General features: G+C 45.9%; 3 protein-coding genes across 3 annotated transcripts; 2 read left to right on the forward strand and 1 right to left on the reverse strand.

The window, feature by feature from the left end:
* Positions 1–2780: 2780 nt before the first annotated feature.
* HRG_10890 (uncharacterized protein) lies at positions 2781–4050 on the reverse strand (the record flags this gene model as incomplete). The annotated part of the gene is made up of 2 exons (XM_044869360.1): positions 2781–3210; positions 3671–4050. 2 exons carry the CDS (start codon positions 4048–4050, stop codon positions 2781–2783), a joined length of 810 nt encoding a protein of 269 aa, XP_044715709.1.
* A 7237-nt stretch (positions 4051–11287) lies between these two features.
* Positions 11288–11776, forward strand: HRG_10891 (tc5 transposase DNA-binding domain-containing protein; the record flags this gene model as incomplete). Its single annotated transcript, XM_044869361.1, has 1 exon — positions 11288–11776. The coding sequence occupies one exon, from the start codon at positions 11288–11290 to the stop codon at positions 11774–11776; it is 489 nt and encodes a 162-aa protein (XP_044715710.1).
* Positions 11777–12278, forward strand: HRG_10892 (DDE superfamily endonuclease domain-containing protein; the record flags this gene model as incomplete). Its single annotated transcript, XM_044869362.1, has 4 exons — positions 11777–11809; positions 11863–11879; positions 11956–12202; positions 12252–12278. 4 exons carry the CDS (start codon positions 11777–11779, stop codon positions 12276–12278), a joined length of 324 nt encoding a protein of 107 aa, XP_044715711.1.
* Between the last annotated feature and the right edge of the window lie 2878 nt (positions 12279–15156).

Here is a 15156-nt window from a genome sequence, read left to right on the forward strand (position 1 = left end):
TTGTAGTTGAGAGAATGAGCAAACCCTCGGGTGGCATGGTATGGCCATGTTCATGCCGCGTTTCATGTTTAACCCTGGCCGGCACAGGCTGGTGCCGTGGCAAGGAATATTAAGATGAAGAGCGATGCAACATGACGACTTGACGCTGAGCCCCCTGGTCCGGGTGATGCAATCTAATGATGTTGCATTAATTTTATCAATCTCCTTGAAATATCGCCTAGGCAATCAGATCTTATCCATCTTTGTCGCAGTCATAGCAATTTGCTATTCTTAGAACTTCTATCGTTTGCCATTATTGCCCTTCCAACGCGACAGCACGCCTGACATTCAGGGCTCTATGACTAATTTCTATTCCACCAGGGACGGGAATCCACTCGACCCATTCGCTAAGCGATGCGGCTTCCCCAAGGAGATCGAGACCTTGGGAGGCCGCTGGTCTGTATGCAATCAAGCGCATCAATCCATCTCAGACATGGCCAAGCACCTGGATGCCAGCGTCTTGACATCGCTTAGCGACTGCATCGCCAATTGTAGAGCACGTATCATAATAATATGGCTCTTTGTGTGTTGTTGGCCCCCTGCTGTCTTTTAAAGGACATGCCAGCCACTTGCCGGAGTAAAACCCGAGTTGCCAGACTAGCCGAAACACTTGACGCCAAGAGAGAGACTGTAGAGTCCGTCCACACCTAGATAATCCTGCAAGAGAGAGATGGACTGAGCGTCACTCTCGAAGGTTAGAATGCTCGGGTTTGATCGTCTTAGCGCTACCGACTAGCACCCACTTGAAACCAATCAGGTCACTCAACAGAAGCTGTGTTAGTGCGACAGGTGAAGTTGCGACCACGTAGATGATGCTTCAGGCAGGAGTCAGATCCGGTACGAGCAAAAGTAAACTAGTCGCTCTGTCGTCTGAATAATTCCAGACAAAGCCCGGGAGAGCCTGGTGAAGTCGAGTGACGTCTCTGATTATCATCTGGTTGCCGGGAAATGCGCAGGGCGACTGTACTACTTCGTAGCATCCCAAAACGCAGGTGAGATTGATAAGGGCAAGCGAAACGCCGTGCCGCACTTGAAACGCGTTGTACGGTCGGGGCGGTTTATCAACGGGGCTGATCGGATGTCACGTTAAAGAGCGCTGCTTACAAGAAGGTCGCAGCAATCTGAATGCTTAGAGCCTTTTTTTATATCATTACTCGCATGCAGCCTCTAGGGCCATGGCGAGGCTAATAGGGGTGCTTAGAGCCATGAAAGGCTGCACGCATCACGAAGTCAACGTGACCATGTTGTGCTTTATGGCTAAGGAATATGGCACCCTAGTAGCAGCTCTCATCGCCTTTCGGTATTGGGACAGCCGCGTCGAGTCGATGCTTGCCAGCGATGAACCGGGCGGTGCGTTTCCTCTCTGGAAGCTTGAACTGCTCCAACTTCGATGTCGATATGCTTCGTACTACGACACAAGTGTGCGTTGAAGAGTGACATTCGGGCCTTTGATACGATTTCATTTAGGGAACCTTTAAAAATTGAACTTTATGGTCGGAGGCTGAAGCCCCAAGTTTCACCTCGTTGTAGGCGATCCTCTAAGATGTACATTATTACTGCCCCGGTTTATGCAAGCTCGGTAGTCGTATGGTGTGATATATTCATCTCAATGTGCCACCCCAGCGCCGCTCTATTATCAACCGACTGATTTCGGCTGTGGCAATTTGTTCTTCGAGAGTGTCCCTGTTTGGCTTTGGCCCCAGCTTTGAAGTTAGAGGCAGTTAAAAGCCCCCAACGTCGTGGGTTAGAATTTTATATTCCAAGCGAGCTTCATTAAGAATATTTCTCGACATACACGGCCAATCTGTTTTTGGTTTGGTCGGCAATTCTTTGCAAGAAGGTTCATATGTAGTAACGCGATGTATCCCCCGTTACAAGAGATGTTTGCCGACCCCCAATGGATAGGCGGCAGAACTCACACTTACACTGACCATAGAGTCGCAGCGCGTTACAGCGTCACCGTTGCAATGCTTTGACCAACTATAGTTACGAGTGGGTGGCATTTTATGTCGCATCGCAGATTATGTATATAGTCCAGAAAACTCATCATTACAAGTCTGTTTAGTTGCATTTACAAATCCATGGGTCAAACAACCGCCAAGATTTCCACCCTGATGAGAAGTGAAGCACACTATACACACTCTTCAAGCTGCGGCGTTCGCGACAACGTATGTGCCCAGTGCATTGCCCCGGTCTTTAGTACTTCCAGGCGAAATTGTACGCACCGAGTGCAATCAACCACCCATGCCGAAATCTTTGCAAACTTCCCGGCCTTGGGCTTTGATGTTCTCGACAACCCATAGTCGATAGTTGGAGAAAACAAACGCTTTTCCAGGGGCAAAGGCGAAGTTGTTGCTAGTCTCGCCTATGTGAATTTTGCCAAGCAACACGCCATCGGGATTCCAGATGTGGACGCCGTCGCCAACACCTGCCCAGACGTTGCCCTTGGTATCACAGTGGATGCCATCCGAGAAACCCACGTCGGAATACGAAAAGAGTCTCATGTTAACTAGCCGCTTGTTTTCGACGACGTCAAAGGCATAGATGGTTGCCGGCTGCCCGGTGACCACGTCAAACTGCTGGCTGCCAGTGTCGGAGACGTAGACGAGTTTGTTGTCCAGCGAAAACTCGATGCCATTTAGCTAAACGAAGCCGTCTGCTACGACCTAATCAACTCATGTATCCGACTCGAAGCGGTAGACTTGCCTAGGCATCGACGGCGGTGGGCGAAAGTGCTGGTATTAGCCGTAGTCGTCCGAGTCGAGCGAGACGACAGTGATGTTGATGCTGTTCCCCGGGCTCCTGTAGTTGGACGTGATATTGAGGGAACTGTCCTCTTTGTTGTAGACGCCGGCTTCGTGAAATGCCTCCCAGGGCAGATCCCAAACCATGCGCGCCGTCCCATTGTGGCCCATAACGTCGTAGAAGTCGGGTGAATACGACAGGAACGAGATGGCTGGCTTGACGGCGCCCCCCAAGAGGTTTGGGAGATATTGGGCGTTGGTGGCCGTCGCCAATAAATCGACGTTTACAAAATGCGACATGTTGGCTGTCAGCCAGAGCATCGTGATGGGACCAGGGAACGTGAGTGGTGTGAAGCAGGAGGAGGATGATTTCTTTCGTGAGCCCAGACTCCACTGGTCCTGGACGCCCTGGCGTTGTGCCTGCAGTCTGTGCTTTGGTTACGGCGGTATTTGCTTTTCCCCATCATGAGCTTCCCTTCCCGCCCTTGTCTCCATGGCCCCGCACGGGATGCACGATCGGTCTCCGGAGTCGGACGCCGTGCTGGGTAGAGAGGGAGTACATCGAAGGGACGATTTGAGCCACACCGTCTCCCCGAATCAGCTGTCTAGAGAGTATTCTTCCATTTCTTTAGAGCCGCCTTGAAACTAACGAATCTTTTCCTCCCTCGACTAGAGCAATTCACCAGCGGCCCCTTTCAGATCGGACACGTGGTTGTTGAACCGTTTCGTCGCGTTGTGTGTCGCGCGCATGCACTCTGTAGTTGGCGACTGTTGGCGTCGCGGGCGTGCTCGTCGAGCAACTCTCTAGCGCCAGGTCGGTCCGGGTATTGCAATTCTTTGGCTGCAACGAGCTTCCAGTTCCCATGAGCTGCGAAAACTCAACGAACCGGTTCAGAACAGTGAACTCGACCTTAAGCTTGACGCTGTACACAACAGGCTTCCAGGCTGTTTGGATATTGTATTGCTTAGTGAACTCCCAGGCCAGGACGCTCACGTCGAGGAGAACGATAAAGAAGTTGACGATAATCAGGTGGCTCATGACGCGTCGCGGTCCAGCAGGCGCCACGCCCTTCAGCAATTGAAGAATCTTAGTCGTTTCGATAATATAGAGGCCCGATATAATGAGTTTCTGCACGGTAAAGGCGGACAGCTGCAGCTTCTCGAAAATGGAGTACGGCGTCACGAACGGTTCTAGCTTGTTCGAGTTAGAGCCGTAAACCAGTACTATGACCGATATATCCAGGCGTATCGCGTTGGTTATGATCATCGCGAGAACGTAGCGCAGGAGCTTCGGGTGTTAGAGGACGAAGTGCAATCGCGAGTATAAGTCGATCGACTGGCCCGTGATCATAGTGCATCAGCCAATAAGGACACTGGAATGCACGAAGCCCGCCGGGTCAACATGCAGGAGCTGGAGCAGGTAGCCCACGACATTAAAGGCGATGCCCCATGTTGCAACGACAAGGCCCCAAAAGTAGAAGCCGCGAAACTGCTTAAAGGTGCTTGCTATTAGGAAATTGAGCTCCACCAAGTTATAGAGCGCAATGCTGATGAAAACGACGATGACGACACAGAAACCCTAGTCATAGGCCCTGGATCGCCGTCACGTCATCACTTGAATCCATGGCAGACGGCTACATATGGTTACGCCGCGCAGGAAGTTGCCCGGAGGGCGGGTTTGTATACCATGGTCGACAGTGTCAGGGAGACCGCCGCTGTGCGGAGGGCTGCACGATCGTCATATCGTTGACGAGAAGGCGCGTCCTAGGCGGTAAAGATGACAACAGCTTTTGGTGTATGCCGTGAACGCCGGCCGAGAAGAAAGCCAGCCTGTACCGCATGCAGAAGCGCGGCATTCGTCTACAACCATTTAAGCCCCAGTCTGGCGTCAAGGCGCCGAAAGCGACAAACTAGGTTAAGGCAAGTAGGCAGTAGTAACGTGGCCGCGAACGAGACCAACCGGTTTGTGTGGTCGGTGCCGAGAGTTGTCAAAGGCGTTGAGCTTTCGGACCTTTAGGGGACACGGCTACCGGACCCCCTTCGCTCCTAACCTAGTTCCTCAGCACTGAGATTGAATCCGTGAAGCCTGCATGAGGCGGAAAGCAGGATCTAAGAATTTGGAGCGAGAAATCGCCACCGTGCGCGTCTGGCATTGGATATTATATCTTCTTCACGAAAGATGCATCTATGGCCGAGATGGATTATCATGATTTATCCCAGTAAGCATGAGGTCAACTGGCAGCGTCAGGAGAGATGGTGGCAGCTCGGCGAGTTTAATGCCACGAGGTCGCACTCTTGCACTTGAACACCCCTCCCCTTCTACCTTAGGTGAACGAACTTAGGACCAGTTATTCTACAACTTTTAGGTAGTCTCTGACTGTTTAGGGGATTCCAAACGCTCCTTTACAGGCCGAACTTTTGTGACGGCCGAGAAGAATGCGCTTAAGCGCTCGACTAATCTCCTCCGCACTCAAGCCACGGCCCGCGATGCTCTGTTTTAATGACCAATGAAATTGCCGCCCTATATACAGTCCAGATACGTCATCTAGGTTTCTATCCAGCACGTGGCTTCCAGCCCTCAATCCAAATGCCCATGGCGCTTTCCGGACCAGAATGCTGGCGAAAGGGCTTGAGCTCAACCGTTGGTGACAGCTGGCCAGCCGGCGTTGGGCAGCCAATCGAACTCTTGACTGGATCGACGACCCAAAGGCGATCATTTATCAACACCAAATTCTCAAAGGTAAAATCAGTTCTGAGTAGGGAATATTAAGCAAAGTCTAATCGGTGTGTGAGCCGCCCCGGGCGACGGGAAGCGCTCAATTAAATTTTTGTGTAGCCTGGGCAAGCAGCACGGTCCGGCATGGGCCAAACACGACCAAATCGAATAGTCCCATGTTACTAGGATGACTATTCAAGGGGAAAGCCGTGGCAAGCAAATGAGATTTTACTCGTTTCTCCGCCCGCTGTGTTACATGGACATCTACATCCCGAAAGTGTACAGGGAGATTCTAGTCCCTTCAAGGCCTGTGGTCTCCTGGTGTCGAACCCTGCTTGAAGGCATAGAGGGAGACAAGCCAAGCCTCGGCTTCCTCGGCCCCTGATAGTGGCTGACCCTGCCGGCTCGTTCTAAGGACCATCGCCTATTTTGCTTGTTCCATACCTGGAGTGTCTTAGGGCATTGGCAATGATGAAAAGGAGGTCTCATCTGTTCTCCAGCTCAGGTTGTGGCGTGACAAGTCCCATCACGGGAGGAGTTTGCACCATAGAACGCAAGTCGCCATACGACAAGCCGCTCACACCCCGGCTGTAAACACTTAGACTCACAAATCAACTCCAATTGACACAATACTCTTGGACAAGAATCCTGTGACGAAGAGCTGCGCCCGGCGACGACCCCCGTTGATGGAGGGATCGGTAGCAACCAACACAGCGGTGCTCGAGCTGCGAATTCGGTTGCCATCATCCTGAAACAGCAGGCGTTTGCTCCATCCCCCTAGGCCCACATCATTTCGAGCATTGCTTGTTTGCTGCCCATGCGGCCCATGAGGTGCCACCTTCCATACCATGACGCCGTCTTTGGCATGGGGGTCACGACTGTTTTTCTGCAGATCGACGGCTCTTGTTAAGCCGCAGACGATAAAGCCACTGGCGTCAAATGTGGCATTCGCGAAGGGGTCCGAAAAGTAGCTCGGGTTGTCCAAGGTGGAGTCCAATTCAATCGATTCAACGACGTCGATCCGGCGGGCTGTGCTGTTCGAGTCCATGCCTTCAAATGTACCTAGATGTAGCACCCCGCTCGCCGCGCTCCCCAACAACACGTCCTGTGACGTTTTCCGTGGCCAAGGCCGTTATTGTTATGCAAACCGGCAAGGGCAACCGAGGCCTTGACATTGTAGCTGTCGTCCGTCGGACTACCGGCGCTGGCAGAAAACTCGACGTAGAGCGTAGTAGACCACTTTGCTTCGTAGTAGAGATCTTCAAGCATCCTTAACCATCCGTCCCTGTAGTAGTGGTCGTTTGTCACGAAGAAGGATGTCGGTGATAGGGCCAAATGTCATTGGGCGTTGCTATGAGCGGATCCCAGACTGAACGAACGTGTCGGACCGTGTCGGATCCGATGACGTAGTGAAAGACTTCGACCACCGAATAACTCTTGGGCGCACTAGCGTTGGCTTTTGGAAGTGCTCACGGCTTGGCTTATGGTTGACCGCGAAAACGTAGACAGCCTCACCCTTCCGTCTACTAGGATCGTCGATTATATCGATGCCGTGTGTAACGAAGGGCGGTTCGAAATTTTCAAAGTGCAAGGCCCTGGCCTTTAAAGTCTGCTACGAATGAGCAAATGAGGACATGGAAGAAGCAAAAACGGACGTACTCTTGGGTCAATGATCCGGATATTGCCTCGAGCCTTGGAGGCAGCTGTCGGATTATTGAAGTTGGCAAGAGGTGGAAACCACGAATATCGGGTAGATTCCACATCTTCGCAAGCAGTAAAGAGCAGCTTGCTTGCTTCATGATAGTGAAGGTCCTCGCAATGCAAGGTGTTTCCGATGATAGAGACATCCTTTGGCTGTATAGAGTCTTGGCTTGCGGGCGTTCGGAACACGCCCAGAACGAGAGTCATCCGCCGAAGGCTGGTGCCATAGGTATAAGACCCAAGAACTGCCAAGAGAAGCACAAGACCTGGAGCAATATAGAACGAATTGCGAGCGGCCATGATATGTAATCCACGGCCAACGCAAGCCGTTAGAGAAAGCATACAGGCTAGGACGATTTCCAGATGAAGTCAATGCTAGGGCAAACGAATGCCTCGGGTAGCTAAAGCGGTGAGAGAACAAGGCAGGCCGGATTTGGTTATAATAAGCGGGGAACTGATTTGTATTTTTACTACCCTCCCTCTAATAAATGATTTGACTGGCCAGCGCCACCCCGCATTGCATCTTTTGCCGAGTTGCATGGCGCAGCGTGTGGGGGCACAAGTAAACGAGCCTGGGTACTGTTGGCTGCTGCCCGCTGTGGTCGTACGTGTCCCATCTAGTACCCCAGTCGCTCAATCATGTGGGGAGAGTTGATGAAGGCGCATCTCTCCATCGAATCTCTGTCTGCTGATGGCAAGATGAGAGCGGGGCCCGTCGAAAGCTAACAGACCCTCAAAGGGACCTCCCATCATATATAGGGCGGTTTCGTTTAGGGTGGGAAAAGCCGGCTCGAACCCTTGAAAGGTCTCGTGGCTCTTTAGCCACGGTCTGCCTGTGCTTGCAAATGTTGACCACGACCTTGAGCCCCTGACCTTTAAATACGAGTCGGAAGCCGTTGGATAGAACGGATAGCCATTGACATCGTAATGCGAGAGGTTTCCGAAAATATACGCAAACTCCGAGTTATAAATAGGACCGAGTCCATTTTGGTGTTTGCGTGAGCAAGTACGGAGTCGAGGATTGTCTGGTTCCAGTTGCATAGGTAAACGGCATTGCCCGCCGTGTTAAGGCGCTCAGCATACTATACAGCCGGACAGGTCATAGGAGATCTCTGAAAACCCTTGCCGATCGAAAGAATTTATTAGACAGCCTAGCTCCCTGGTTTGCCTAGAAGTCGGATATAGGGTAGAGCGAGAGACGTTGATCCACGTTATCTCTTATTAAACCGGGCGCGTATATAAATATAAACTTAAAAGAATTATCTATAGTTTTAATCTTATTGTCTATAAAAAAGGTTACTCTTAAGCAGGGCTTAAGAGCATAGTAGAAGAAGTAGGCATAGAAAGGTAAATTAAGTAATATATATCTTAGTCTATCTATTAGGATAAGGAGGGCTTATATAGGTATAGTAACTATATATAGCTAGCTAAAAGAGGGCATTAAGGTATTCCTATACCTAAGTTAGGCCTATATAATGTCCTTAGGCTAGGGGAGTTATATTAGTTAGGCGGGCTTCCTTATATATAACTATTAGGTCTACTAGGCATAACTATAGCCTCTTATACCTACTCTCCTTAATATACCCCCTTGCTACCCTAGCTTCTAGATAATAGGGCAATAGGTAGAAGAGCGTTTAGTCTAATAAATATAAGGCTATTCTAATATTAAATTCGGCTACTTTATTTTCTATTTAAGGAGGTTATCTAAAAATAGGGGAGGCTCCTAATTATATCCTACAAAAAGGAAAGGTAAATATAATAAAAGGGAAGTTTATTCGGCGGCTAGTGCTCGAATAGTATATATAAAAAAAATAAAAGCCAGGACCTAGGGGAGAGGATATAGGGAGAAGCCCCCTATTTCCTCTCCCTTTAGGTCCCTAAGTTTATTGCCCGGGCCCCCCCTAGGGCGTGGTTATATAACCTGCTCTTCCGCCCTAGGGGGAGTCGAACTTACGATTAATAAGGTTATATAGCCTGCTCTTACCGTTTAACTAGTAGTTATAAGTTATATTTATAACCTTCTTTATAAGGAGGGGTATAGCGGGGCATCCCTTTAAGTAGCCTAGGTACTATAGTACCTTTGCCGGCAACGTAGTCCTTTAAGATAAAAGTAATTATAAAGGTAGGCTTTCTAATAATATATTCCTTATATTAATTAGTCTTAATTTAATAAAGCTATTGCGATTATCGTAAGTTTAAGCGCTATAGTATTATACTATTTAATAGGTAGTCTAGTAATAACTTTACTTCTTAGTAGTAAATAGGGCTAACTTCTACCCCCTATATCTTTATAGTTTCTTAACTAAATTAAGATCTAATTATACCGTTAGAATCCCTTAATCTTAGTATATATAGTTCTTATAAAGAGAGATATAAGAAGTATATATAAAATACACGAAGGTGAAATTAGAAGTAAGGGGTCGGATAGGTAGGGCAGAGATATTTAATTCTTATAGGGGCAGTAATTATAGTAGGGGAGTAATTATTATATTACCTTAATTATCCTTCTTTCCTTTATCTAACGGTCCTCTTTATACCTATCTAGTATCTTAATTAATAAAGAAGATCCTACTTAAAGAAGCTACTAATATTCTTTTAACTTATAACGACCGGTATTATTCCTAAGGGATAAACCTATTAAGGGGTTTATATTAGTAGATATAATAGGGCGTGGTCTAAGTAATAATAAGTATATTACGTTAGTAATAAGTTAGAGGTTATAGACTATAAACTATAACTAGGTAATTAAGTAATCGGAATTAAAGATAAGATTATAATAGGGATTATAATAATTATATTAAAAGCTAAAGAGCTATCTATCTAAAAGAGTAAAAGTAGGTAGCAATATATATCTATAGTTACCTTACTATAACGATATTGCTTATTATATTTAGCTTATTTAGTCTACTTAGTACTAATCTAGCTAATCTAACTAATTAAACTAATTAATACTTAGTTTACTTAGTATCGATTATCCGATCTAACTAATCTAACTAATCTATTATATAACCTTTATATTAACGGTTCTTCTATAGTCTATAGCGCCTAGCATCTTACGCTTCGGCTATATAGCTTATATTCTAACCGTCTTCCCCTTTATAACGACCGGTGTTATTCCTAAGGGATAAACCTATCGAGGGGTTTATATTAATAGATATAATAGGGCGTAGTCTAAGCAATAATAAGTATATTACGTTAGTAATAAGTCGGAGGTTAGAGACCGTAGACTATAACTATGTAATTAAGTAATTAAAATTAAAGATAAGATTATAATAGAGATCGTAATAATTATAATATTAAAAGCTATCGAGCTAAACCCTTATCCTTCCTAGGATATACTACTAATAGTATATCTAGTTATATTTAAAAATCCTATTCTTATAATTCCGATAAATCGTATTAATAATTAGAACTAGTATCTTAGACTAAGATCTATAGTATTAAAATTATACCTTACTCCTATTATTTTCGGTTAGGTCTAACTTATAAGGTCGGCGAGCGTTTTAATTAGTATTTTAAATATACCTCCGTAGGTCGTTCTTATAATAGTTATAATATAGCGTTTGCCCGTTCGTTTTATCCCTTTCCTTCTTTATCCCTTTTTTTTTTACTAATATTCCTTCTTTTCTAGTTTATCGTATTATAAATTAATAGTAAAAGATTAATTCGGACGAACGGAAAGTAAAAGAAGCATTAAAGGAAGCGATAGCTCGCCTAGCTCGGATTAAGAAATAGAAGCGTTTCCTAAAGGACCGAGGTAGTAAGTTATTTTAGCGGGGTATATAAGCTATTACCATGCCCCACCCCCCTTTCGGTAACACCCACCTTTCGGTAGCGCATTAGGAAATATCCCCACCAAAACCCATCAATTTCACTTACACCGATTCCAGCCAGCTTTGAAGATATTCACAAGCCGTCACTTGGAGTAGATAGAGGATTGATTGAATTCTACTTTTCGATGGTTGAATGTTTGTACAGGGTCTGTGGCCTGTGCGTACCTTGCACGCGAAATTACCATCCAACCCCCTAATCTCCTTCCGCCTCCTGACGATGATTCTTCTCGTTATTCCTCCACCACATGACCAAAATGACCTTAAAGCGGCCTCGGAGTATTTATACGGAGGATATTATGGCTAATGCGATAATTGATGTCACAAAAAACGGCTTGTCGCAGTACCGCGCCGCCCAAAAGTATGACATACCTCAGCAGTCTATTTCCGACAGACTCAAAGGCCAGGTAGCCCTGGCTGATCAGATCCAGCCTCGTCAACTCTTGAGTAAGTCTCAGGAAGCTCGCTTGGTTTCTTGGATCCTCCGCCAAGAGTCTCTCGGCTATGCTCCCTCCCACAGTCAGATCCGCGCATGTGTGGAGGCTCTTATGAAGCAACTGAACAACGAGCGGACAGTGGGGCGCAACTGGGTCTCTAAATTCATCAATCGCCATCCGGACATCAAGAACAAGCGTGGGAGACGTCAGGAAGCTAACCGATTTAATGCTTTTACGCCTCGTGCGGTTCACTGGTTCTTCGATATCAGGAAAAGGAGTATGGATGGATTAAACCAGAAAATACCGTGAATGTTGACGAAGGCGGTATTATGTCTGGCTTTGGTGAGTATTTGGCTTGTCTTTCATTACTTTTACTAACCAGACTCTTTTGCCAGGTTTGGATAGTCTTGTGGTTGGGAGTGCAGACCCAAAACGGAAGGCCCTTCTGAAAGGGCCACAGTCCCGCAACTGGACCTCATTTATTGAAGCTATCACCGCGGACGGCCGTGTCCTTACCCTGGCATTATCTTTAAGGGCAAAGAACTTCAGAAACAGTGGTTCTTGACGGAATTCGGCAAAATAGCCGACTGGCATTACATAACGTCGCCCAACGGATGGACGGACAACCATATCGCTATTGAGTGGCTTGAGAGGGTCTATTTGCCCCAGACGCGACCAGCCGATGCCTCAGATGCTAGACTGATCATATTAGATGGACATGGAAGTCATGCAACGGTGCGTTTCTTTATCCACCTCTGTAGGAATTACCGTTAACCGGGACCAGGATGCATGGATGGCCACATGCTTTTGAACAACGTTTATTGCTGTTACCTTCCTGCCCACTGCTCTCATGGCCTCCAGCCGTTAGATAACGGTGTATTCAATGCCTCCAAGGCAGCTTACCGGAAAGAACTTCAGAAATTGACCTGTTTGACCGATTCTGCGCCTGTTCATAAGGTCAATTTTATACGGGCATATGCTAAAGCGCGCGAGGTTGGAATGACGGCAAAGAATATATTGTCCGGCTGGAGGGTCACTGGGAATTGGCCGATCTCACGATCCAAGGCATTGCGGCATCCAGAAATTCACGCGGACATTGTAGAGACGTCTCCAAAGTCCGCGCCATTTTGGGTTCTGATGATACGCCAAGAAACAGCCGCCAGATTCGCGATTTCGGAAAGAACAAGACTCCTGGCACCCGGAGACGATACGCCGTGATAGCTAGAGGCTTTGAAGCCCAAGAACAGACGCTTGCCGAGCACAGCAACAGAATCGCGAAGCTAGAGGAAGAAGTGGCCCGGCTGCAGAGAGGCAAGAAGAGGAGAGCAATTCCGAACCCGAACAGACGGTTCATGACTCTCAGTGAAGCTTTGGTGGCTGAGGAAGCCATTCCCAAATTAAAAGCCAAGAGATAGCCGTTGTGCTGAATTCTGACACAGAGGAGGAGGCGGTCTCAGAGGTGGAGACAGCTTCAGTGATCGAAGTCAAGGTGGCACCGAAGCCCTTCCAGTCACCACCAGATCCGGGCGAATGGTAAAAAAGCGCCGGTACATATAAGAGCGTCCATTTCTCTACGGAATGATATAATTTTTGTGTTTATAATGTTAAGTTCTGATCATATTTCATGTAGTTCAAATGGTAGACTTTTGGTGGAGAATTTTTCAATTGCGCTACCGAAAGGTGGGTGTTACCGAAAGGGGGGTGGGGCATGGTAATAAAGAAGATAGTATAACGCGTTCTTCTTAAGATAAATCGGTTTATTTATTAAATAAGGAGTCTATTACTATTAATAAGGTTTAATCGTTTAGTACCTTAGATATATTAAACTAAGATACTATTCTTAGTAACCCTATATTTCTAAGTAAGGGTTCGCTTAATAGAACTATTAGAGTAAAGAACTATAGTAGGTTAAGTGCTTAAGTAGTTCCTAAGTATTTTCTTCCGGTCTATATCCTTTCTACTTAGTAAGGTACTCTTATTATTAACCTTATTTTCTTATATCTAGTATTTATTTAGCTTTATATTCTTAATTATTATCGACTTTAATTTTTTCTTATAGTTTAGCGTTTTATAGCGCTAGTGCTAATAATAAGATATAAAATATTAGGTATATCTATATTATTATTTATAGCGAAAGTTTATAGTTAACTTTTAAAATAGTTTTCTTAACCTTAAACGGTCTAAGTTTCTTAAAATCTAATTTATTACTTAGTTGTTTTATTTTAATATTTCGTCGTATAAGGTAGACTATATCTCTTATAAGGGCTTTTGCCCTATATAGGCCTAGGCTAAGGTCTAGGCTAAGTCTATATATAAGCGGCCTCCGCGCCTATATAGGCTAGGCCCGTACTTCTCTTCCTTTTCCCCCTTATAGATTATTAACCTTCTTTTAACGGACCGTACCTAAGCCTACGCCTTTGCCTACTCCGTAATAGTATAATCTACCCTTTATTTTACCCTCTCCGTATCCCTATATATAGAATAGCTATTTTTAGCTGCCTTTAAAGCCAACGTTTAATTACCTGGTCTAGTTAAACCGCCTACGCCGGTATATATATACGCGAAATATCCGCACTCCTATAGTTATAAAATTAAGGCGAACGTAATACTTAGTTCGCCCGGGCAATTAAGAGCCTCTTATAATAGTAGGGCTCCGCACGACTAAGAGCGGTACTGCCGCACCTTAGTAAGTTCGATAGCTCCTCTATAGAGCTCGAGCTATAGCTACTTTATATAAAAGCGAAGCTCTATACCGATAGCGACGTAATAGGGGATATCCGCGCTTAATTTAACTATCTTTACGCGAGCCTATCCTAATGCCTATAAAGGTATCTCTTGCCGTTTACGCGTATTAGTATAAATAGACTAGCCGACCTCCTCGCGAAGCTCCGTACTAATTACGGCGAACCTAATATAGCTAAGTCGGTAGGCTAAGAGCTTATAATGCTCCGTTAAAAGCGGAGTAAAGCTATTCCGGCCTACTTTAACGGGGACGAGGGCATATACCTAAAGCACGCGTAGCACGTAGCTAAGGATTAGTAGAGTAATTAACTGCGTAATTATCTAATCATCGGTCCTATATATAGCTCTAAGGGCCTTAGATTATAGATATAAGTCTTAGAGATTTCTTTACTCTATGCCTCTTCGTCTCTACTAGAGTCGCGTAACTAGCGGCATCTACTTTAAAGGGGAAAACTAAAAATTTAAATTAACTATAATTAAGGAAGATGCCTAATTAGATAATCGAGGTCTTTATAACGCCTTTAAGTATACTTAGAAGTAAGTTAGAAGGGGAGTACTAGGGGTCTTATCCCCCCCCCCCTAACGGGCTAATATCTATAAGGGTACGATCTTACCCGTTAAACTCCTCCCTAGCGACTTTCCGACCTAGGATGCTAACGGAAAGGGCGCGATAATAATAAGTAAGGTTCTCTTCCTAAGTATATAAGTAAGTAAATAAACTATCGATAGAACTTTTCTCCTTTACTATAATCCTTTCCCTTTATATCCTTTATTCCTCCCTTTACCTACGAGCTACTCGTTTAGCTCTTTCCTATTTTTGCTCGCGTATTTCCTTCTTTAGATAATTATCTACTACCCCCCGTATACGCTACTAAGTATTCGCGCTTATTATTCCTAGAGGCGTTAGGGAAACGAAGTAGTTAGCGTCTTTACTAGTCTATAGCTTT

Source organism: Hirsutella rhossiliensis (assembly GCF_020360975.1).
Source record: "Hirsutella rhossiliensis strain HR02 chromosome Unknown scaffold00017, whole genome shotgun sequence".
NCBI lineage: Eukaryota > Fungi > Ascomycota > Sordariomycetes > Hypocreales > Ophiocordycipitaceae > Hirsutella > Hirsutella rhossiliensis.